The 24,400-nt window shown below is 45.0% G+C and overlaps 1 protein-coding gene across 1 annotated transcript in view; it reads right to left on the bottom strand.

The window, feature by feature from the left end:
• The window catches only part of LOC106571924 (cadherin-4), a 395,713-nt gene that overhangs the window by 190,281 nt on the left and 181,032 nt on the right, over positions 1–24,400 (bottom strand). The window contains exon 3 of the mRNA XM_014145495.3: positions 12,011–12,034. Coding sequence (XP_014000970.2) covers positions 12,011–12,034 — 24 coding nt within the window. The remainder of the gene's footprint in view (positions 1–12,010; positions 12,035–24,400) is intronic.

A 24,400-nucleotide genomic window follows, 5' to 3' on the forward strand; every position in this document is an offset into this window, starting at 1 on the left:
CGGCATTCCAGATTAAATTTATGAACACACCTGCAGTGTTAGCCAGACTTTAGTCTTGAAATCTTTGGTTGTTTAGTACATAGCCTCATATGTGAATCCTTAAAGAAATGGGTGGGGCTAAAGCTTAAGAGGGTGTGAACGATGCTGAATGGGTGTAGACAAAGAAGAGCTCTCCAGTAGGTACCAAAATATTCAAGGGCCATTTTCTCAAAAGTGAGGTTACAAGTTTATCAACTTTCAAAGCAGAATTACTTTCCCATTGTTCCTCAACTGTAGTGTATGCGATACCATTTTCTAGTTCTGAGTCTCTACTTTTATCCAATGCAAAAAACACCATTTCAAATGTTGCTACCTAAGACCGAATCGAGCCAGTCAGTTACGAATCGAGCCAGTCAGTTACAAATGTGCAAACATTTGTTTTAGCTAAAAAAAACTTTTCGCTTTGTCATTAGTAGGAAAAAAGTATTTCATAAATTTAAGAATAAGGCTGTAACGTAACAAAATGTAGAAAAAGTCAAGGGGTTTGAATACTTTCCGAATGCACTGTATGAATAATATCAAACATGACAAAATCCTCATACTGCTGGACGTAGCATGAACTACCCTATGTGAGTATTGGGAATATAAATGAATGCATGTACTGTAGATAGCCCATATATTTTGATGTAATTGTTTGATGTACAGTATCATCTATCCTACACCCAAACAAGGGCACTGCGTTCATCCACCTCTGGCCTGCTCGCCTCCCTACCTCTGAGGAAGCACAGTTCCCGCTCAGCCCAGTCAAAACTGTTCGCTGCTCTGGCACCCCAATGGTGGAACAAGCTCCCTCACGACGCCAGGACAGCGGAGTCAATCACCACCTTCCGGAGACACCTGAAACCCCACCTCTTTAAGGAATACCTGGGATAGGATAAAGTAATCCTTCTAACCCCCCCCCCCCCCTTAAAATATTTAGATGCACTATTGTAAAGTGGTTGTTCCACTGGATATTATAAGGTGAATGCACCAATTTGTAAGTCGCTCTGGATAAGAGCGTCTGCTAAATGACTTAAATGTAAATGTAGCTAGCATGGGTAGTAATCCCTCGTTCTATTCTACCTAGATGTTGGCGAGCAGGTACGTGTATGCGTTTAGCATTGGTCCTCTCCCCTATCAGGGGCCTTAAGAGCTGCTCATTTCCTCTCATGGTGGTGGATGTGTCTAATTGGCCTGGGGTGGCTTAGAGAGTGTGGAGGAGAAGAAGCACTACTGACAGACTGAGCACTGAACTCTGAAAACACTGATAACTCATCCACACACACCTACACACCCACACTGCAGCTACAGAAAGAGATAGCGAGAAGGAAAGAGAGAGAGCTTTCAATCTCCTCGGCCTCCCCTCTGCCCATGTCTCTCTCTCATGCGTGCTCTGCATGGAAACATTGAGACAAGAAACCATCATCCTGAAAACCTACAGGAGAAAAAAGATCTAATCCTGAGTGAATCTGTTCTTGCCTCATGGAGAGCAGTGGAGAAGCACGTTTATTCCCTGCAGGAAATTACTGTTTGATTTCCTACCTGTCAGGATGATAGAATTCAGGAAGGGGGGATGGTGAGTGAAAAATCTATGATTTAAGTCTGAGAGCTTCTGTTTGCTCAGGAGCAGACAAGGCTTCACTGAAGGGAGAGCAGTACTATGATAATGTCACTGAAGAGATAGAGCAGTACTATGATAATGTCACTGAAGGGATAGAGCAGTACTATGATAATGTCACTGAAGGGATAGAGCAGTACTTAGAGCAGTACTATGATAATGTCACTGAAGGGATAGAGCAGTACTATGATAATGTCACTGAAGGGATAGAGCAGTACTATGATAATGTCACTGAAGGGATAGAGCAGTACTATGATAATGTCACTGAAGGGATAGAGCAGTACTATGATAATGTCACTGAAGGGATAGAGCAGTACTATGATAATGTCACTGAAGGGATAGAGCAGTACTATGATAATGTCACTGAAGGGATAGAGCAGTACTATGATAATGTCACTGAAGGGATAGAGCAGTACTATGATACTGTCACTGAATAGATAGAGCAGTACTATGATAATGTAGAGTTGCAAATGTGTTCACAACTGCATACTCAACATTGTAATCATGTATGGACACACACATGAACCCCCACATAAATCATGAAGCAGAAACTTCTTGTTCCTCCCTCCAAAAGTCCTCTTATATTAATGGGCATAAAAGGACTGCGTTCCCATAGTGACTCCCTTGGGGACGATTAGGACATAATTTCTCTGAGACAGATACTGCTTGAGACGCGCCAGCCGTCTCCAGAGCATTGGGCCATGCAGTGCAGGAGTGGAGAGGGGGATGAGAGAGAGGAGAGAGAGAGAGGATAGGGAGGAGAGGAGGGAGAGGGACCCTGTCCCCCTCTCTCAGGTGGGAATAGGGGAGGGGAAATAACAGAAACAAATCTAAAGCTACGTAAACATCACACAGATCTCAACTCCCTCAGCTAGCTCCTTCCTGACTATCACAAACAAGCCTTAAATAGACGTGAAAGATGATAAAAACCAGACAGGAACCAGGGATAATGGAAAATAGAATAAAAGTGTGTGAGTGGGGGATGGAAAGAGAAAGAGAGAGAGAGAGAAAGAAAGTGAGGAAAGTGTGATCCTCTTTAGCATAGCGTTTAAGCTTTAAGCTCTCTCTGACTGTGTGATGCACTCACCCAGGTCTACTGTACCCCAGGAATAACGTTGACATTCAAATCAGCGCATCCACACACACACACACACACACACACACACACACACACACACACACACACACACACACACACACACACACACACACACACACACACACACACACACACACACACACACACACACACACACACACACACACACACACACACAGAGAGCATCACTCCAATAGCAGAGCTCTGTCATCTTTACCATCAATGCTAGGCTAATGCCACACCGACTACGCTGCTTTGGGCCAACATGCATGTCAACCGAGTGAGCATTCTGCTTCCATTTAGAGGGCCAGCATTTCCCGCAGTGCGTACAGAAAATATGCATATTGAGCTGAGCTGCTTTGTATTGCATTGCATTGCATTGCATTGCGTGCAGCTGTGACAATGCCTGCCTGCGCTGCCTGTCTCCAACTTTACTGGGCTCAGCTTTGCTTACTTTTCAGGGGCATGTAGGAATTATAGATTGTCAAGAGCTGATTTCGGTTTGGAATTATCCTAGCCCAGAATAATCCGTCTGATTGTGAAGCCACCTTCCCACACCGATGATGAGCCTCAGGGGTTAATGAGCTGGTTGGAAGCTCATGGAGTCCTCACTTTTTTTCTGCTGAGAGTGGAAATGCATGTTGAAGTGTTGAGGAGGACGGTGGGTGTGTTCAGATATTTGTTAGAAAACAATAACGATTAAAAGTGTCGATCGAGAGTGAATTCTTCTGAGGTACAGTAGCACTGTACTGCCCTTTCCTCATCCTATCCCCTCTTCCCTCATCCAATCCACCCAAAATGTGCTTCACTTGTCAACCCATCAATCCCCTTTCCCCTTCTTATGTTTCCCCTGCCTAACCTTTGACCTCCCTCAGTGCTTCTTATTCATAAAAAAAAACACGTCTTCACCTTACCCCTCCTCCATCTCCTACGACTTACACACTGCTCCTCCTCTTCCTGCACATGTCAGATGATAGTTTACCTTGGCTGGTGCTTCTCTCTCTCTCCTCTCTCTAATGCAAACATGATCCCCCACCTTGGAAGAATCCTTTTAGCTGAATCCCCAGTAAAACCCAGGAGAACATGGGAAACCACTGGATCCTGGAGGAGCTCTGTCTGTCTACCTCCAGATCCCTCTCCCTGGGATCATCCCCCACCAGGGAAGGAGGATAAATCCTTGAAATATTAGGATGTTAGGAGAAGGCAGGCAGGGAACGCCGTGGGGCCTGGAGTGGAGAATGTTCTGGGTTGCAGTGGCTACACCATGGAATGGGATAGTTAACCACCTCTCTTGATACGTCCCAAATTGCACCCTATTCCCTAAATAGTGCATTCATTTTGACCAGAGCCCTTTGAGCCGTCTTTCGGATGGGACGGGTGTCCTGCCTCTCTGTGGTTACTAAAGATCCCATGGCACTTATTGTAAGAGTAGGGGTGTTAACCCGGTGTCCTGGCTAAATTCCCAATCTGGCCCTCATACCATCATGGTCACCTAATCATCCCCAGCTTCCAATTGGCTCATTCATCCCCCCCCTCCTCTTCCCTGTAACTATTCTCCAGGTCGTTGCTGTGAATGAGAATGTGTTCTCAGTCAAATTACTTGGTAAAATAAGGGTAAGAAAAAAAAGATTTAAAAAGCAATTTAAAAGGAGTGCACGTTAAAGGGAACAGGGTGTCATTTCTGACGTAGACTCCGCGTAGGAATGCTTCCGTGTAGGAATGTCATTACCATGGTTGACTGGTGCGATATGCTAATATCAAGTCTCATATGCACAGTACGTGCACAGTGGCTTACTGAACATGCAATTGTTCATGTGACTGGATTATAAAACAGTTGAGTAACTATAACGTGAAGTTGTTTAAGAAAGTAAGAAATGTTGGAGTAGAGCTTTAAGGGGAGAATGCTGTTAACAGCGAGTTTTTCTTCCAGGCTCAGGTCTCCTGTTTCTGCTATGCAATGTTCCAAACCCCAATTTTCTCCCAGACCCAGGCTCATTTTCCCTGTGCTTGCTGGTGTCGGGGAACAAGTGGGATTTGCATCGTAAATTTGGTAATAAAACTCCTGGACTGAATCAGAATCAGCTCCTCAGCCGAAAAGAAAGAAGCAGCTTGAGAGAGGAAAAAGCCACAGCTTTCCTCTTTTCTCAGCAGCTGCAGACTGTCAGAAGGAAAACGATCCATCTATGTTTCTTTCTTGTTTGTTTGTTTGCCATATAGTGTTTGTTTGTGTGTGTTTCTTCTTCTTCTTTGTTGGTTCTCTCCTGAAGAGACTCCAGAACTATCCATCTGCCTGTGTTACCGTGGTGACATCCCTTTGAGCGGCTGACGAGGCAGCGTTAGAGAACGCAACAACCGGAGAAGCAAAATGCCAGCCTAATTAGCGTGACTGCAGAGCCGGCGGAGGGTGAAGCTCGTTATGGGCACAGCTCGCTATGATGTGTCTGCGCATGAATATGCACATTTTACACAAGAAAAAAAAGCGCGCACTTCTAGTAGTTCAAGGTAACCAACTAACATGCCGGATGGTGTTGATTGGGTCATTTGGTAAAAAGTTTGCAAGACTCCATGTGTGAATTTTGTTTCTGTGCATGACTTTCTTTGTTATCTAGGCGTGGATGTGCAGTATGTGTGAGCGTGTGAGTGTGAGATGGTGTTTGAACACGTCTGCTCTCCATGCTTCTCGCATACACTCTCCCAGGATGCTGCCTGTGGACTCCAAAGTAGAAAGTGAAGTATCCATCAACCATCTTCCGTTCCTCTGCCTTCCTCTCCTCTCAAGCCTACCCTCCCACGACCATCCTGCTGGGCCAATCCAAGCTAGCCCGGACTGGCTTCCGAGCCAGGCCCACGCCGGAGCCTCCCCGCTGGGTGCAATATGGCACCTACCTCCCCTGCACTGCCAGCACACTGGGGCTGCCCCTTCGACGTGGCGTCCACCAGCCCTAAGCAGACAGAGACTTATGGCAGCTCTAACTCACTCTGGGCAGGCAGGGATAGAGGGAGACATGGAGCGATATGGAGCGGGGGGGAAACATGTTGTTCAAACATGAACAAGAGTCATTAGCCTCAAGGGATTGGCTCTGTTCCCACCACTGACATCATCAGTGGCTGAAGAGACAACAACGAAACAAGATCAGCAACAGCAGCAAGGTAAACGTTGAAGTAACATCTCCCAACCAGGAGACAATGGCCCAATCGAAGGTCTACGCCTTCATGTCCGCACTTCGACAGCCTCCCTGTCTGACATTGACGTTGAGACAATAGGCTTGATGAGTTGTAGTTTGTCTTTGTGAAGTCAATTACACTGAGTGTGCCAGTCCTCTTGCCTCAAAACTCCCATTGCCGTCTGCCCGTCGCAATCACCAACCGCTACCCCATAGTGGGAGGAACACAGAACAGCAAATTAACTTGGCCCGGCCACAAAAACCTCTTAATGTTCCCCGCATTTAATTGGCAAGTTGAAACTTGGGAGAGCGGGATTCAGTAAGAGAGATTTGTGATCTGTCTCTATCGTTCCTTTTCCTCTTCCTTTTCTTTTCTATTCTTTGCTGTTCCTGTCAGAGGCAGGCAGAGAGAAATGTTTCCAGGCCCAGACAGGCTTAATGAGGAGGACAGGTAAGTCTGGGAAGGTTGTGTGTGTTTGTGTGTGTGCGTGCGTGCGTGCTAGGATCTCCGTTCAAGTCTGAAACGCTTGAGTCATGAGGTAGCCAAGCTCACAAGGCACACCACGGGTCTCACTCCCAAAAACAGGAACAGTCAGCCTGTCAGAGTGCGGTCATTTCCCCAGCTGCAGCGACTCCAACTCCTTAAATCACACAGAAGTGCCATCATCTGTCAAAGTGGTCTTTGGTGACCCTGTGGAGGGTGGCGTTTAAAATCCTTCCAGTGTTGGACCCTATTATCTGGGTATGAGGGGGTGGGTTCAGCCGGGTCAGACCTGAGCTGACCCCTCTCTCTCAGGGCCTCAAATACAGGCTCGAAACAAACAAGCCAAAATAATCCTCACCGCCATCCCTCGTCCTAGGGATCCCGAGGAGGATGAGCAACCGAGCAGCACAGTGAGCACACAGCAGAACAGCACACAGTGGTAAACAAAACCAGGACGTGTCCACACATCCTAACTCAATCACTACGGCTCCACCCGCAGAACAATCTCTCTATGAGCTAGGCAGGCTTCTCTTGGCAAGGGAATAGGTGAGAGACTTGGCTAGGGGCCCACACGTTGGCAGAAGCGAGCGTGCATTTCAATTAAACACTTTCTTTAGCTGCGCCAGAAGGAGGATCTTCCGAGAGGAAGATCGAACAGAAGAGAAAGAGAGCGAAAGAGAGAGAGAGCGAAAGAGAGAGAGAGAGAGAAATAAAGGGAGAGAGAAACAAACAAATGTAATAATATGATATAGGAATGGAATGCAAGGCAGTGTCAGTATGTACTGAAAGTAATAGTGGAAGACGTGAGAGAGAGAGAGTGTGTGGTGGTGTTGTGGAGGCTTGTAGATCACTCTGCTTCCTGTGTAAATTGACAGGTAAATTAGCATCTTTAGCTAACAGGGCAAGCCCTCCTCTGCCTCCTTTCCCTCCGACAGAGGCAGCTTCTTGACCCTACCATATCCCCTGCCGCTCCGCGCCACCGCATTAGCATTTAAACACACAAAGACACGTTCACACTTCTATTTATAGACACACATATAAGCGCACACACGCTCTACACACTCTGCTGAACAAACATGTAAACACAGACGTGAAATGTTATACTGCATGTGTTGAATTCCCATTGGAGATAACTTCCCTGTAACTTTCCTTCAGGTTATATGGATCAGAGCCATTCTTAGATCCTCCAGTAATGTTTCAGGAAGTTGGATAACTCTGAGCAAGACCCAGTCAAAAAAACAACAATCAAAATTGTCAAACCCAGTGCACGTCTCATCACCAGGATGTGTAGAGCAGTTTGTATGTATAGTCATCCAGGAGAGGGCTACACTCTTAGAAAAAAGGTTCTATCTAGAACCTAAAATGGTTCTTTGGCTGTCTCCATAGGATAACCCTTTGAAGAACCCTTTTTGGTTCGAGGTAGAACCTCTTTGGGTTCCTTTCCACAGAGGGTTCTAAATGGAACACAAAAGGGTTCTACCTGAAACCACAAAGGGTTCTTCAAAAGGTTTACCTTTTGGAACCCTTTTTTCAAAGAGTGTAGATCTCCCTGATACAGCTTGCCAACCTACTAGCCTGCTGCAGTTTCTCCTCTCCTGCTTTGAGCAGGGATCGATAGCTCTCTCTCTCTCTCCCTCTCTCCCTCCCTCCCTCTCTCCCTCCCTCCATGTTGGAATCATCAATTAGAACAGACTGGGGGGCTGGGTGTTCGGCTGAGAGTGGGTGGTGTGTGTGTGAGAGATTATATATGTGCGTACCTGCCTGCCTCTCTGTCTGCCTACCTGTGTACTCAAGCATGTTTTTAGTAGCATTAGTATTACCACATATCTGAGTGTCAGTCTGCTAGTTTGCAGGCCGTATGACTGATTCATCTAATCATTCAACGCTGACAGGCTCCACAGAGCCAACAGAGTAGTAGCATTGATCTCCTTTACAGGGACCCGGGGCCCTGACTTCATTAGCCCTGTTAGTGCTAAGCTGCTTTACCATGCTCACGCCTAGTTAAGCCCGCACAGTGACACACACACACAGATAAATGCAGAGAGAGAGGAGGGGAGGAAGATAGAGAGGGGAAGCAAAAGAAGAAAGAAAAGAAGAAGAGACAAAGGGAGCTAACGAGTCAGTTTGAGGGGAAGTGAAAGAGAGGAGAAGGAAGAGGCTGGCGATAAAGTGTGAGAGAGGGAGGAGGCGATAAAGTGTGAGAGAGGGAGGAGGCGATAAAGTGTGAGAGAGAGACCAAGAGAAAGAGAGAAAGAAGGAGTTTAAAGTGTGAGAGTGGGGTAGTGAAGGAGAGAAAGTGACAGAGGGGTATAGAGAGGGCATGGAGCGTGTGAACCTGCAGCTCTCAGAGGCCAGGGAGGGATAAAGCTCTGTGTGCTGTTTGAATGAAGGAGGCTTTCTGCAACGGAGCGATGAGCAGCAGAATCAATTAACTTGTGTTCTGATTAATGAATTATCACGCTGGTCCATCGGCAGCCTGAGTACTTAGCCCGTCTTCCCCCGTGAGGCTTTGCTGTGTTGGAAAATTAGCTTTGACCTCTGCAGTACACACAGAAACACAAAAATACACACGTGTGGATGCACGGACACCCACACATACATGCACAGTGGGGCAAGGCCTTATGTTCTCCAGAGAGTTCTGTAAATTAAAATGTCTAAGTAACTTATGATGAATAAGGAAATGATTGCACAGCCATTTTGTTGAGTAGGCATTTTGTAATTCCTCTTTCTTGTTCCCCTTTTCCCTACTTACACCCACTCATCCTCTCCTCCTGCCTCCCTTCTCCCTCTCTCTCCCTCCCTCACCCTCTCTCTCTTTTTCTCCTGCTAGTGTATGGTTTTGGCTGGTTTAACTACGCCCCCAGCTCCCCAAGGATGGGCCATGACGGATGGGCCTGCGTGAGATTCTGATTCGATTCGGCCCATTTGATCAATTTATCGCTGTCATTTTGAAAATGAAATTAGAGGAACGTCTCCCAGAGAGTGTTTTTCCAGCACAGGTGCCATAAATATACTTAATTTGGCTCTGAGAAAGGAGGGAGAGAGAAAGAGAGAGATGGAGTGGGGAGGGAGAGAGGGATACAAAGTGTGTCGAGGTGAGCAGAGTTTGGAGGTTGTCTATCACGGTCCTAGGGAAGGAAGTGTGGTCATTCAGCTACTGAAATAGCACACTGCTAGGGCCAGTAGACTTCTGCAAAAAAGATAGATGGCTACACTAAGCCATCCAAATGACATGTGTGCTAACCTGCCAGATAAACACTGCCATCGGAAATAGACAGCCGGAGCATCTGAGGGTGCGAGGTTGATGAGTGGTTGACGCTGCCAACACACACATACAAGCGAGAGACAAGGAGAGATGAGAGAGAGATACAGTGCCTTGCAAAAGTATTCATCCCCCTTGGTGTTTTTCATATTTTGTTGCATTACAACCTGTAATTTAAATTTATTGTTTCTCCTCAACAGGTAAAGCTGTCCGGCAGCTCTCCTCCCCAGCACAAGGTGACAATGTCTATGATCTCAGACATCACCGGATCAGTGTGGGTAACCTTCTTCACTTGGGCTGACGTAACTGGGGCGTTCATCACTTCCTTGAAGTAGAGGATTTCAGCCTGGGAGTGCTCAGTGTGAGCGACAGGTAAGGGAAGCCTTAAGAGTCTGTCTGCATTGCAGTTCTACTCAGACCTGTACTAGATGTCGTATTGTTGACCAGAAAACTCTAAGACCCATTGCCCCATGCGGCTGGCTGCGAGCAACAGAATGTGGGGAGTGTGCGGGGTGGGGACCAAAGATGGAGGTGAGGGGTCTATGGTCCATCAGCAGTGTGAATCGTCATCCAAACAGAATCTGTTGGAATTCCTTAACTCTTTTGCAACCATGTGAATTTCGTGCCAGGTTAGTTTGATCTTCGACTTGCCTCCGTACTGCTTTTCCATCCTGCAGCAGTGTTACCCATTCTCCGTGTTCATTGTCTGAAATGGACAAAAACATGCTCCCTCTGTGTGCTCCATTTAACGCACTTTCTTTTTGTTCTTCCTGACGTCGCCTTTCTTTTGTACAGCAATTTGGTTTGATTGTGTCTTTTAAAAAAAAAAATTTTTACACTGAACAAAAAGCGTTGGTCCCATGTTTCGTGAGCTGAAATATAGACAGAGTATTTGAGTGCGCTGTGTAAATGTTTGAGGGAGAAAGGGAGTATGTTACAAGAAGGTGTGTGTCTGCCTGTGTGCATGGGTTAGCATAGCTGTAAAAGGCCTAGATTAGTGTGTCCCCCCCACACACACACACACACACACACACACACACACACACACACACACACACACACACACACACACACACACACACACACACACACACACACACACACACACACACACACACACACACACACACACACAGGGTGCGGTGTCTGGCCTTATTTATGTGTCTCTCCTTCAGCAGCCGGCATATGGGATTGTGTCTGTAGAGAGATGATGTACACCATGCTAGCCTCTGTTCCCGCTCTACACCCATCAGACTACACAGCACAGCCGCACCACATCACTTGGCTTTATAGACCCGTCTGACAACACTCACACGCACGCGCACACACATACTAACAAAACCGATGTGTATCTCTGTCTGTTACCATGTGTGTACCAAACATGAAGTATGCGAGGATATCAAGCACACTGCATAGTTGGTATGGCTATGTATTGTAGATCAAGTGTATTTGAGAGTGTACTTGTAGTCAGTGCGTGTCACGTTATGTAACTGAGTTGCCCAAAAAAATCTTCTCTCCTGAGAAAACAAAGATGCTGTCGTCCCCCCCCCCCCCCCGACACACACACACACATAACAATACCTTCACACAAAGTGTGCGAAACAAAGTTTGAACAACGTCAAGTGTATCAACTGTAAAGTAACACGGCTGATTGTCTATTGTCCTCTCATCCAGTGCAATCACACAGGATACAAGCTTGGGCACGCCCTCCGCCGTCAGCTTCATTACACAGAGTAAAGGGATGAAACGTCCTGATGCATACACCCACACTGTGCTGCCACTCAAAATAAGCCCCCCGGACCTGTCCACAATGTCTGCTTCCAATCTGATCATTATCCCCCCCCCCAATCAAAACAGACAGCGCCAGCCCTCCCTCCCACCCGCCAACCGTACCCCCACCGCCCAGTTATACCGAGGAACACAATCACTCTCTCCACCCACCCCCACACATTAACATACGCAAGGCTTTAACTGTGCTATGACTGATGAGCTACGCAGAGAGAAAACATTACAAAAGAACGTTATGATTCTGAGCGTACCGATGAGTCGTCAGTGATGCACGTAGCGTGGATTGTATATTTCCCATGTAATGTATAGAGCGATGCTATTGGCTATAGGTGTGGCTGTTTGGGGACCATGATATCCAGGGATAACGCTATTGTACAGAACAGTAACCTTGACTTCGCATCGCTAACACATCAGGCATAAGTGTTGATAAACAGTACTTGAGAACAAACACACAGCTGCTGCTGCTACACACACACACACACACACACACACACACACACACACACACACACACACACACACACGGCACATCCCAAACAGCGGAGGGACACAGGTGACTGATTATGTGTTGCCTTACCTTTCCGCGATGACACGGTGGTATCTGCAGATGAAAGGGAGAGAGAAAAGAGAGGAGTGTGTTAGGAGTTGACAGGCTGTTGTCTCTGAGACACATCAAATGGCGGAGATGACAGCGGCAGTCGGTGATTGGTTGGGAGGGGAACAAGGTCGTGGCCCAGATGGGGAAACCAAAAGGGGGTCTCTCATCCCAGCCCTCTAACAGCACAAGCACTCCCCTTCAACACACACACATTCAACCACTACTGTCGCCTTTGAACGATCTTGAGAGGGAGGGAGCGAAGGAGGGAGGGAGAAAGGTAAAGAGGAAAGGGAGGTAGAGAGAGCGAAAGAGAGAGGAAGACACTGGGCTAAATAAATTGAGGCCTTGAGAGTGAAGAGCAGAGAATGTCTGAAATACCCAGTCAACTGCGACGCATTATACAAGTTACTGTGAGTGGAGATTTCTCATAAGTAAAGCAATAAGATCTCGGCTCCTTGAGAGACAGCACAATCCGAAAACATTTCAGGATTTTTCCCTGGGCCTAGGGAGGCACTTCGGACCAATAAGGTGGGGAATAGTATTTTTTTAGGGGGGAGGGTTGTAGAGGCTCTCTCTTCTTAATGGACGGTTCCAAAGTGCCACAACAACAGAGGGAAGAGTAGGAGTGAAAATAGTACATTTTGATTATTGTTCGCATAAAATATTTACCACAAGTCTGTTTGTAAGCTCCCAAGGTTTCATTTTTATGTGATAGACTTCTCACGTCGGGAGGACTGCGAAAATAAATAAAGTGTAAAAAAAAAAAAAACGTTTCTGTTGCACTCTCAGTAGTCCAAATCCTTGAACACATTTGTGTACTGGCCGGACGCCCAAGAAGCCCAAACGGCCGCAGACAGGGGAAGCCTGTAATAATTGAATCCGGGTGGATTTGCGTTGGGTTGGACTAAAGGGGAGATAATCTACTGCTTTGCCTAATTGCCAGAATAAAGATGGCCTCCATTGTTGCGTTGGCATAGATCAAAGCAGCGCGGCGTGCGATTGGGCATAGGTTTAAGGCTTTAGCTGCTTTTTGTTTGGCGAGGTGTTCTGGAGGATTTGGGCCAATATTCCCCCGCTGGTTATTACACGCGTCTGACTGTCTGTTACGGGTAGCTTCACAGCAGTGAGATGGCCCTAGCTGGACACAGCCACCTTCTTCTAACTGGTACAGTTGGTGTTGGCATGTTCTGGTACCATGCCACATTCCATCATGCCAACTCTACCGTCTCCATTGGAGAAACCGTGCAGCCATGAGTGCTGTTGATAAAATGGTCTACACATAAACGGTGAAAAACAAAGGCTCAATCTTGTTCACTGAGGACTTGACATGGCCCAACAACATCACCACTCTTGTCAACAGGGCGAAACAGCGCCTTTACTTCCAAAAGGCGGCTAGAGAAATTTGGCTCCAAAAACTATCGCTGCACTGTCGAGAGCGTCCTGACCGGTTGCATCATGGCCTGTTACGTGAAGTGCTCCGTCCACAACCACGAGGCCCTCCAGCGGGTGGTGAAGACGGCCCAGTACATCACTGAGTCTGTGTTCCCACCCATTCAGCAGTGGTGTAAAGAACTTAAGTAAAAATACTTTAAAGGAATACATAAGTCGTTATTTGTACTTTCCTATTTACATTTTTGACAACTTTTACTTCACTACATTCCTAAAGTAAATGATGTACTTTTTACTCCATAAATTTTCCCTTACACCAAAAAGTACTCGTCACATTTTGATTCACACAATTCACACACTTATCAAGAGAACATCCATGGTCATCCCTACTACTTCTGATCTGGCAGACTCACTAAACACATGCTTCGTTTGTAAATAATCTCTGAGTGTTTGAGTGTGCCCCTGGCTATCTGTACATTTAGAACCTGTGGCCGTCTGCTTTGCTTAACACAAGGAATTTGAAATGATTTATACCTGTACTTTTACTTTTGATACATAAGTATATTTTAGCAATTACATTTACTTTTGATACTTTTAAAAGCGAATACTTTTTTACTTTTACTCAAGTAGTATTTTTCTGGGTGACTTTCACTTTTACTTGAGTCATTTTCTATTAATAAAGGTATCTTTACTTTTACTCAAGTATGACATTTGGTACTTTTTCCACAACTGCCATTCAGGACATCTACTTGAACGGTGCCTGAGGAAGTACCGCAGCATAAAAAAAAAACACACAGCCCAGCCACGAGCTGTTCACTCCCTTACTGCCGGGCAGACGGTATCGGAACATAAGGTCTGATACCAACAGGCTCAGAGACAGTTTCTATCTGCAAGACATCAGACTGCTGAACACTTGAACTGGACTGACCACCTGCACTGACTCTCCGCACCTTAGCACACACCCACTCACGCACATACCCACACTGACATGTCTACACACACACACACACACACACAGCTACCAGACTCTTTACTATTGCTAATACTTCACAATTTATTAAACACTTGCCCCCCAATTCCCCCTTCCTTGATACATGTGTAAATATTGGACTATGAATTGTGCCTTCCTGTATTATACTTATGCTAAAATGTCTATTATATTCTACTGAGCCATTTACTTTATGTTCGTATTGTTATATTATTTCTTATTGTTGTTGCATTGTTGAGAAGGAACCTGCAAGCAAGCATTTAGTTGGACAGTGTATACCATGTGTATCCTGTATATACGACTAATACAACTTGAAAATGGTTATCTCTCCCAATCCCTCATTGAAAGAGTGAACTTAACCACTCAGCGATAGAGAGAGTGATAGAGAGAGAGAGAGTGAGAGAGCGAGAGAGAGACAGAGATCTCTATATCCAAGTAGAAAATATCTTATAAAATATGAATGTAACTCGATCATATTAATGAAAATAGAAACACAATGTGGATTCTGTTGGTATCTCAACCCGATCGTCCCTCTATTCACTATCTATAATGCATCACCACTATTTGACGCTCCACTTCTGGAAAGTACTCGTGCGATCATGTGGAAGAAGTGATATACAGTTTAAAGCCCTCAAACAGTGAGACGGCAGAACAGCAGGCCTCCTATTCTCCTCTACTCACATGTACTCGATATGGAGAGTGAATTACTCGTCCCATATGTGTAAACAGGTGTGAATATTTACATCATCCATTTTTGGACTTCTGAATTAATGAAACGTACCCATTGATTCTTGAAGAATATAACTTATAAATGCCTCATGAGCTTAGTTCAACTGTCGTACCCCATCAGATTTACGCCAATGTTTTTAAACAAACACTACAGTATACGGCCTCAAAACATGGTTAAAACTATAATGTTGATATCTTGAATGGTCAGTCGTTGCATCCATAGCTCTGTCTATGAATTTAAGAGTGGTTACATTTCTCCAGCCCAACCCCTCAGCTTTTTACAGAAACAGGGGCGAAGAGAACGCTTTGTTATTGTTTCAATGGCAGTGGAGCAGGTGGACAGCTTCAAGTTCCTCGGTATCCAAATCACTAAAAACTTCAAATGGTCCTAACACACACGCACAGTCATGAAGAATGCGCAACAGTGTCTCTTCACCCTCAGGAGGTTGAAAAGGTTTGGCATGGGCCCTCAAATCCTGAAAGGTTTCTACAGCTGTACCATTGAGAGCATATTGACTGGCTGCATCACTGCTTGGTATGGCAATAGCACCACCCTCGATTGCATGGTGCTACAGAGGGTTGTGCGGACAGCCCAGTACATCACTGGGACCGAGCTTCCTGCCATCCAGGACCTCTATACCCACTGTTCCTAGGCCGTCATTGTAAATAAGAATTTGTTCATAACTGATTTGCCAAGTTAAACAAAGATTAAATAAAAATTAAAAAATCAGGTGGTGTGAAAAGAAGGCCTGGAAAATTGCCAAAGACTCCAACCAAGCACACACATACAAGCTGCTGCTACTCTGTTAATCTTATATCCTGTTGCCTAGTCCCCTTACCCCTGTACATATCTACCTCCATCACTCCAGTATTCCTGTTAATATGGTATTGAAACAGACTTTTGTTTTTTTATCCTGTATATTGTATGCTTACTTCCTTATTTCATATTCTTATTTCTGTTTTATTTTTTTTTGTAATACATTGTTATTGATTATTGCATTGTTGAGTTTTGAGTTTGCGAGAAAGGCATTTCACTGTACTTGAAACTTGAAATGTGTGTTTTTATCATTGTGAATGAATGGCTACTTCGACAGCCAGGATAACCAAGACGGGTAAGAAGGAAGCAATACTGCTGTAATGATAGTGATCTTCCCCAGCAGCAGCTGAAAATTATCTGATGACAAAGCGTAAACGCTTTTCCGTCTTAACACACGTCAATACGTGGCATGAAAAAGCCCTGTGATGGCTTCCTGTGTTTAGATAAATATTGGGCTGTTTGGAAGGTAAAGCTCTTTTCCCCCTTCAGACCATCGATTGGCTGGTTTTCTGCCTGGTCGCTGGTGGCTTAGATGGATTTGGAGGCTAATATCCAGTGGATATGTGTGTGGCGTTTTGATGCGGCTGCACGCCCAGTACTACACTCCTGTGGGTTGGGTATTATGTATTCGTCAATACAGTGATCCCAGTCATCCCACTCAGTAGCAGGCTTATGCAAGAACAGCGAACGCCAGCCCTGAAACGCCCAATAACCTGCCTGTAAAGGAAAGACTGCATGCATGGTAGTGGTGGACACAAACGTGCAAAATGACAAACATACGCAGCTAACTAAGTTGCAACTCTCAACCTCTCTTTTTTTTTCTCCGTTTGTCTTTGTGCGCCTTTTTCTCAGCAGGACGGGGAGAGAGACAGATAAATATTGTGAAGGTTCAATACTATTGCATCTTGTTTTTTTGTGTGTGTAATACTACAATGATAAGACAGGATAGTGGTCTAACAAAGTGACTGACCTAAAAAGCTAAATCAGGCATTGGCTGGAACACACGTGTTGACATTTGCAACACTGATCAGCCGTTCCGATCAAGGGATTTCGACGCATTTATTTTCTCCCCAAAAAAATCGATGCATTTTAATGGGCTGATTACGATGAACAACAACAGAGAGAGAAGAAGAAAAAATAACAGAGTAATATTCATTGTCAACCAGGATTACTACTCAGTCATGACCTATATATCCGCTTGCCTTTCTGCCCTGTAGAAGGCTACTCAAGGCTATTGTTGAAATGGCTATTGTTCATGAACGTAGGATCAGACACAAGTGTAGTAAAAGTGGCCTCGAGGAAAGAGGGAAACGTCCAAAAATATATATATTTTCTAAATCGTTCCAAAACCCATAGACCAAAACCATGAGGTCTGAATATATATAAAAAAATGTTTAAAAAAAAAAAACTTTCAAGAGAAACATCCTCTTTCTCTGCCTGGAATGCAATACGGAGCCGTAGCTGGAAATGTATCAATTTGCAGCAGAGATTAAAAAATAGACTTCAGCCACACCCCTGAGAACTCATCTCTCCCAGGCCTTATAATAGTCAGCAGTTTTGGAGAGCTGGGTTGTTGTGATTTCAGGGGTTGCTGGAGGCGTGTACAGACTGACCAGAAGTGAGAAGGTCTTTCTCTCTTTGATAATGATAGTGACAGCAGACAACCATTTTAAGGGGACATAAGCCTCAAAATTGCTTTTTACGGCTCTGGGTGTGAATCTCCTTCACTCTCTTCTGCCCTCTCTGTTCTTCCCTCAATTCATATTCCTTGCTTTCCTTTTCTATCCTCTGTCTACATTCTCTCTCTTTCTTCTCTGCCTTCTGCTCTCCCCTCTTTCCCTTCTCATGTTCCCTTGCTCCATTCTCTCCATCTTCCCTATCCTCTTCCTTCTCCTGTGCCCTTTCCCCTCCTTGCTCACTCAATTCCCCTCTCCTCTTTCTCCCAAAAGCACTTTATAAAAGGCCTGCTGGGGCTTCCTGCAGCTTCACAAGAAACACGCAGCAGTAGACCTGAAGGTGCACAGTGTGTGTTTGTGTAGTGTGTGTGTGTGCATGCATGCGTGTGTGTGTGTGTGTCCAGAGGATAGTGCGTGGTCAATGTACAGTAGCTGCATCCATCTGAAGCAGGTAAACTTGAGATGCATCGAAACCTTCCTTTGTCTTCTGAGGCATCCCATCAGTTCCTTCTGTTCATTACGACGTGTTGTAACCAGCTGCTACCATACTAAACCATGAACACGTGACTATTGAAAAGGGCTGGTAGTGGGTTGCTTTTGAAAGATGGTATGTTTAGAGCCATGTTGCTACTGAGGGGGTCCGCCTGGACTGCTTATACATCACAGACAGTGTGAGTGAATTAGAGTGCATTGGAAAACTGTCTCCCATTGACCTCTTTAAGTTGTGGCCTTCTAAGAAGCTGTCCTGGGAATAGCTTTAATTAAAGCCAGAAATTGGGTTCGATTTTATACCCCTCCTGAACTGAAGAATCCTCATAGCTAATCACCACTTCATCAAGACAAATGAAAACCATATCGGCCATGATGAACGGTGTGTGTGTGTGTGTGTGTGTGTGTGTGTGTGTGTGTGTGTGAGCCAGAGGCATGTACAGGACTGCAGACATAAACAAATGCAGCTGTCCTCAGATGATTAAGCACTACAGTGATGTATTGAAGCTTTAATGTAATTAGGATAAATTCCTTTACTGTGGCTTGCCCTTACTAAATCACCCCCATTCCACCTGAGTGAACCTGGCCATGCTGACACCACATCACTCCCAGTTATGAACCCACACATTGACAGATGGTAGCCCCGGTCACATTTGACCTCTGACCTGGAAGTTAATGAGTCCAATAGAGCTGGTGTCGTGGCTGCTCATGTCTGTGACGTAGTCCCATAGGCTGGTCCTATAAGACCCTACAGAGTCGTAGTGGGCTTGTTCAGCCAGGTTTCCTTTGGGGGAAGATCCGCTGCATCACTCCAGTTCATTGTCGCTCGATTAGCAAAGTCTTCTGGATTGAGATCTTGGGATGCTAAATACACCTATGCTTATCAAAGGTGAACAAGTGTCTTGTGTGTTTGTAGCAAGTCTCTGGAGGAGCAAGACCACTGGCTGGGTGTGTCAAGTCACTATGGTGGGAGGATTCTTTCAACAGGCAGAGTTTTCTGCACGTGTCCTGGCTATTAGGTAGTCCTGTTGGTATCAAGTCGTCTTCTAAACCTTTTGCGTCCTCTACGCCTTTAGTTTTTCACCAGCTCAGCTATATACTTGCAAGACAGGTTTCTACTCCATGCCAATGAGTTACCTGAGGCAGTGTGCTCCTTAAGATAGTAAGCACAGGTAATACGTGAACACTTGTACTCTCACTCTGTCTTTCTCTCTCTCTCTCTCTTCTCCATGTCGTGTAGTTATTTTAACAAACGTCTTCTCTCTGTGTCTCTGGGTGAGTTAGCAGCGGTAGCTAGCGGGCTTGTTAAGACAAGAGGGAGAGGCTGCTGATGTTGGGTCATGATCTCGCATGATGCATGTTGCTCTCTTCCCCCCCGTCTGCTGAGAGAAAGGTCAGCGCTGCTGTTATTCTCCACTGACGGAGAGCAGGCTGCAGGCGGCCCACGCAAACAGGAAGACGTCACCTTTTTACAGGAAGCTCTAAATTACAGCGCTGGAGAAAGTTCACCGCCAGAGAGTTGAAACTACTTCAGCAGCTTGCACATTCATTCTGTTCCCTCAGTCTTTGCTGAACGGGAGTGTGTCAAGAGAAGTGGATGCTATTTGCACTGTACTCGCGGTGCTCTTTGAAAGCACACACAGAGAATGGAGGTAGTCTGGTGCGTTTGAGAGTGAGGTGTTCACGGGTGTCAGGCTGTACTTGTCCGTCTATTGTCTAACGAAGCATTAGTGCTCATGTAGAAAATAAAAGTCTCCCCGACTCGGTCTCCTTTGGAAAGACTAAAGGAACAACACAATTTGCCACTAAGCAAAAAAAATACAAAATTGAGCAAAACGGATATAAGTAACAGATGTCTTTTTTTGTATCACGAGTTTTTTCCTCTCTTTCTCTATCCTCCTAAAACACCGGCATACAGTTATATAGTATTTGTAAATCAAAATGCTATTAAGCCCATACCTTCCCTCTTTCAAAGAAAGGAAAAGAACAGGAAAGTAGAAAGCTTAGTAGCGTAGTAGTTAGCAGTGAGTTAGGGGGCTGTGTATCCTGCGCTCCACTCTATATAAGGCACAGCGCCAGGTAGAGAGGAGAGAGCAGCGCTCTCTCTCATTATGTACTAATGACTTGTCTATTAATGAAAATTGAAAACATTTATTTTGCTAGCGCTACGGGTTCGACTAGATTAATTACTACTGCGATGGAGGAATGAAAACACAAAGGGCTGCAGCGCTAACTAACTAGTGGGTATTTCTCGCTAGGCAACTGTTCTGTTCTCACAGGTGGCAACGGGCCCTCTCGAGAGAGCAGAGACTACATTTGGCAAGCCAGGGAGCTAAGTCACACAATAGACTCTTTGAACAAAAAGTTTTCAGCTGTCCCCAGAGGAGAGAGGGAAAGGGGATACCTAGTCAGCTGAACAACTGAATGCGTTCAACCGAAATGTGTCTTCTGCATTTAACCCAACCCCTCTGAATCAGAGAGGTGCGGGGGACTACCTTAATGTCCACGTCATCGGTGCCCGGTGAGCAGTTGTTGTTAGGGATCAACTGCCTTGCTCAAGGGTGGAACGGCAGATCTTTCCACCTTGCCAGCTTGGGGATTGGATCCAGCGACCTTTCGGTTATTGGCCCAATGCTCTACATGTAAACCGCAAGGGTTATACCTGGAACCAAAAGGGTTATTCAATGGGGACAGCCCCAAAACACTTTTGGAACCCTTTTTTCTAAGAGTGTAGGAGGGCCATATTGGGGAGTACAAATACATAAACACAGCCACCAACACATAGAATAAATATTGTGTTCTGTGTTCAGCCAACAGTGATACACAATATGGCAACTACAGTACCTCAACATGTTGATTTAATACAGTGAAACCTAGTAGAATAGCTCACAAACATACAAGCACACACACACACTCACTCTCGCACACAGTAACTCACCCCTTCTGTCAGCTGAACACACACACACTTTACTGCAGCGATAATTGTGGCGTTTAGGCGTGGATTCCAAACTAATTACATCGCAATGCGCCCAGACACTGAACACCTTTCTATTCTCACCCACAGCTCAGGCTGTCAATATCAATAGCAATCTGTCACTGGTCACGGTCGATAGCAATAAAAATAACAAAGGCGACCCGGACAAATTTAATAGTTATATAAAAACTCCAATCGCTTCAACACAATTAAAGTCCTTTGGTTCTAGGAGGTGAAGATTTTGATCGGAGGAGATGCCACATTTCATGTTGAGAGAGAGAGAGAGAGAGAGAGAGAGAGAGAGAGAGAGAGAGAGAGAATAAATTGGCTGCATGTTCACAAGCATCTTCCCAAATAAATAGCCAATATAAATAAACAAATAGCAGCCTTGTGGGAGTAATCTAATTTCCATCTGCAGAATTTTCCTTCAAATGGTGACCAGAGCTATTCTAACAGTGTCCTGATTTCCCAGCGGGCTCTCCTTGGAGAGGTCAGACAGACACAGGAGCAGAGAGAGAGTGTGTCTCTCACCCATAGCAGATGGTCCTTGATCAGATATTAGAGGCTGGGCAGCCAGGTCATATGGCCGTAGGCACTCTGCCCTGCCTGGGGGGAGAATGACCCCTTCACACACACACACACACACACACACACACACACACACACACACACACACACACACACACACACACACACACACACACACACACACACACACACACACACACACACACACACAAAACGAATGCTGATGCGGACGCAGGCATACACACTCAAAACACATGCACACACTCACTCACACACACGGCTCCAGAGCCAGATGGGTGACTATGTGTTCCAGCCAGTATGGTGGGACATTGGAGCAGAGACAGTCTGATGCCCTTCAGCCTATTATCTGTGTGGAGGATGGAGCACGACAAAGAGACACAGACTAAAATATGAGGCCATATTACAGTACTATTCATGGGTTGCATGTTTCGTCATAATATTGTTTTGAATTTTCATTTTGGACTGATGTCCGACTGAGCATTCTACTCAATGCATCGTCAATGAGTGCTGATGAAGATTGCATCAAAAGTGCATTACAGTGGCTTGGAAATACAATGACATTCAAAATGACCTTTCGTCATAATTTTGATGTTGCCAGATTGACTTTAGACACAGTATAACGTTAGCTAGCTAGCTAAGATTGAGAGGAGGCCTTAGCTAGCCAAGGTTAGCATTGCTAGCCATTTTTTACAAACTTTGCAAATGACAACATTGCCATCTGTCCAAAGTAAATTTGACGACATGATAATGCTGGCAAAGTTGTTTCCTACTAAATATTTGACTACTTTAGCAATGTCATCATTTAGACAAAGCAGTAGCTAGCCTCCATCCAGAATGGCTGGGCTTATCAACATTTTAGGCCACCACTAAACATTCATAACAATGGCATGACGCGACCGAGTGACGGAGGTGCAACCTATGAACACACTCACTAGTACTGCACCTTTAAATACTGCCCCGAGGCAATACTTCCTAGAAAGAAGCTGTCCTTTTCCATTTGGAGGAGGAAATAATTGTTTTCTTCTTCAAATCAAATATATTCCACAGAAAATTCAGATGAAGCAGAGAGAATGTCAATGTCATTTTTTTTGCTTTCTTTTTCAACAAAATAATAAATACCAGGAGACTAACCAAATCCTACTTAGCTGAGGCTGAATCATCTAATGGCAGAACTCCCTTCTGCCTCTCGTTATCTCTCTCTGCTTCTCTCCGCATGCAATGGGAGAAAGCCGAGAGAATAAACAAGATGCACTTAATTTCATTTATTCTCTCCCCTGTGACAAATGCAGACGAAAATGCTAGGGCTTCCAATGTGACCTTCAGTAACAGCCGTCTTCCATCAGTCATCTCCAGCACCCGCTGATCAAATGGTACAGCACATCCCCTCCTTCTCCCCCCCCCCTCTCTGCCATTCTCATATTTCTCTCCTACCTCCTCCTACTCCTCCTCCCCCCTATTTACCAACTGCCATCCTTATGTTCCTACTGTTCTTCCAACTGTGCCAACTACCACAGCAACTATCCTCCTCTCGCTCCTCCGTAGGAGTAGTATTGAAAGTCTGTCTGTCTGTCTGTCTGTCTGTCTGTCTGTCTGTCTGTCTGTCTGTCTGTCTGTCTGTCTGTCTGTCTGTCTGTCTGTCTGTCTGTCTGTCTGTCTGTCTGTCTGTCTGTCTGTCTGTCTGTCTGTCTGTCTGTCTGTCTGTCTGCTGGGTTTACACTATGACTACACGCTGATTTTTATATAAGGCCCAGAGGTGTTTCATTTTTTATTTCTTTTTACATGATTTGTGTTTATTTTTTCCTCTTTATCCCCCTGAATCAGTGGTGATGAGTGACTAAGTTACAGCTAAGCCTTCCGTGATTAGAGCATTCACAAGAAACAATAGTTAAGAGTGTCTACTTTCCCTATTATCATGCCTCTGTTCAAACTGGTCCTGAATCATCTCACCAGCCCAAACCCCCTTAACCTCGTCTACACGCATGTCATAAATATGAAACCCTCTGTTTCTCTCAATCAAAATAGATTGTCTGACGTGAATACAATAGTTAAGTGTCCACTTCGCTTAATATTGTGGTTTTAACTCAATAAGCTCTTCATACACCCCCAACCCATTTCCATGTTTCTAATACACAAAAGGCCTCAGTTATCCTCAGTCACAGATAGTGTCTGATAGATAAAGATGGCTCAGTGCTACAGTATGTCATATGCTCGTCAATCATTTTTACATGGAGATTTCTGGTAATAAAAAGCAACAACCCATGGCTGATACATGATCTGAATAAGCCAAAAATAGTTACCCATTATTTTAATTATCTAATCCATTTCAACAGTTTTTATTGTTATTCTTCAGTTTTTTGTCCTCTTATGTTTGTTGTGTAGTAAATATTTCAGTTTGTGTGTTGAGTCCCATGTCTGAAAATGGATATAAATCCAGCTTGATTTGAACTGGGAAAACGGCCAACTGGAGCCCATTTCCCTTGGAGAGTCTAAGCTTGTCCAATATCTGACCATAAGGAATTGTGAAATATATGGAGGGGAGAGTGGGGTAAGTTGAGCCAAAGGGGTAAGCTGAGCCACCATTGTTTCTTAGGAAACCATACGCAAAATGTATAATTTGACCAAATATTTAGGTCATCAGTTCATGGAGTCTGTGAAGGAAGAAACCACATGGAAAAAGTGGTAAGCCAGTTAGGTGCCCAAATGTGTTTATTGTGTTAGAAGTTTCATGATGCTTCTTATCTAAACCAAAATAGACCAT

This window comes from Salmo salar, chromosome 15 (assembly GCF_965601325.2).
Source record: "Salmo salar chromosome 15, fSalSal1, whole genome shotgun sequence".
Classification (NCBI taxonomy): domain Eukaryota; kingdom Metazoa; phylum Chordata; class Actinopteri; order Salmoniformes; family Salmonidae; genus Salmo; species Salmo salar.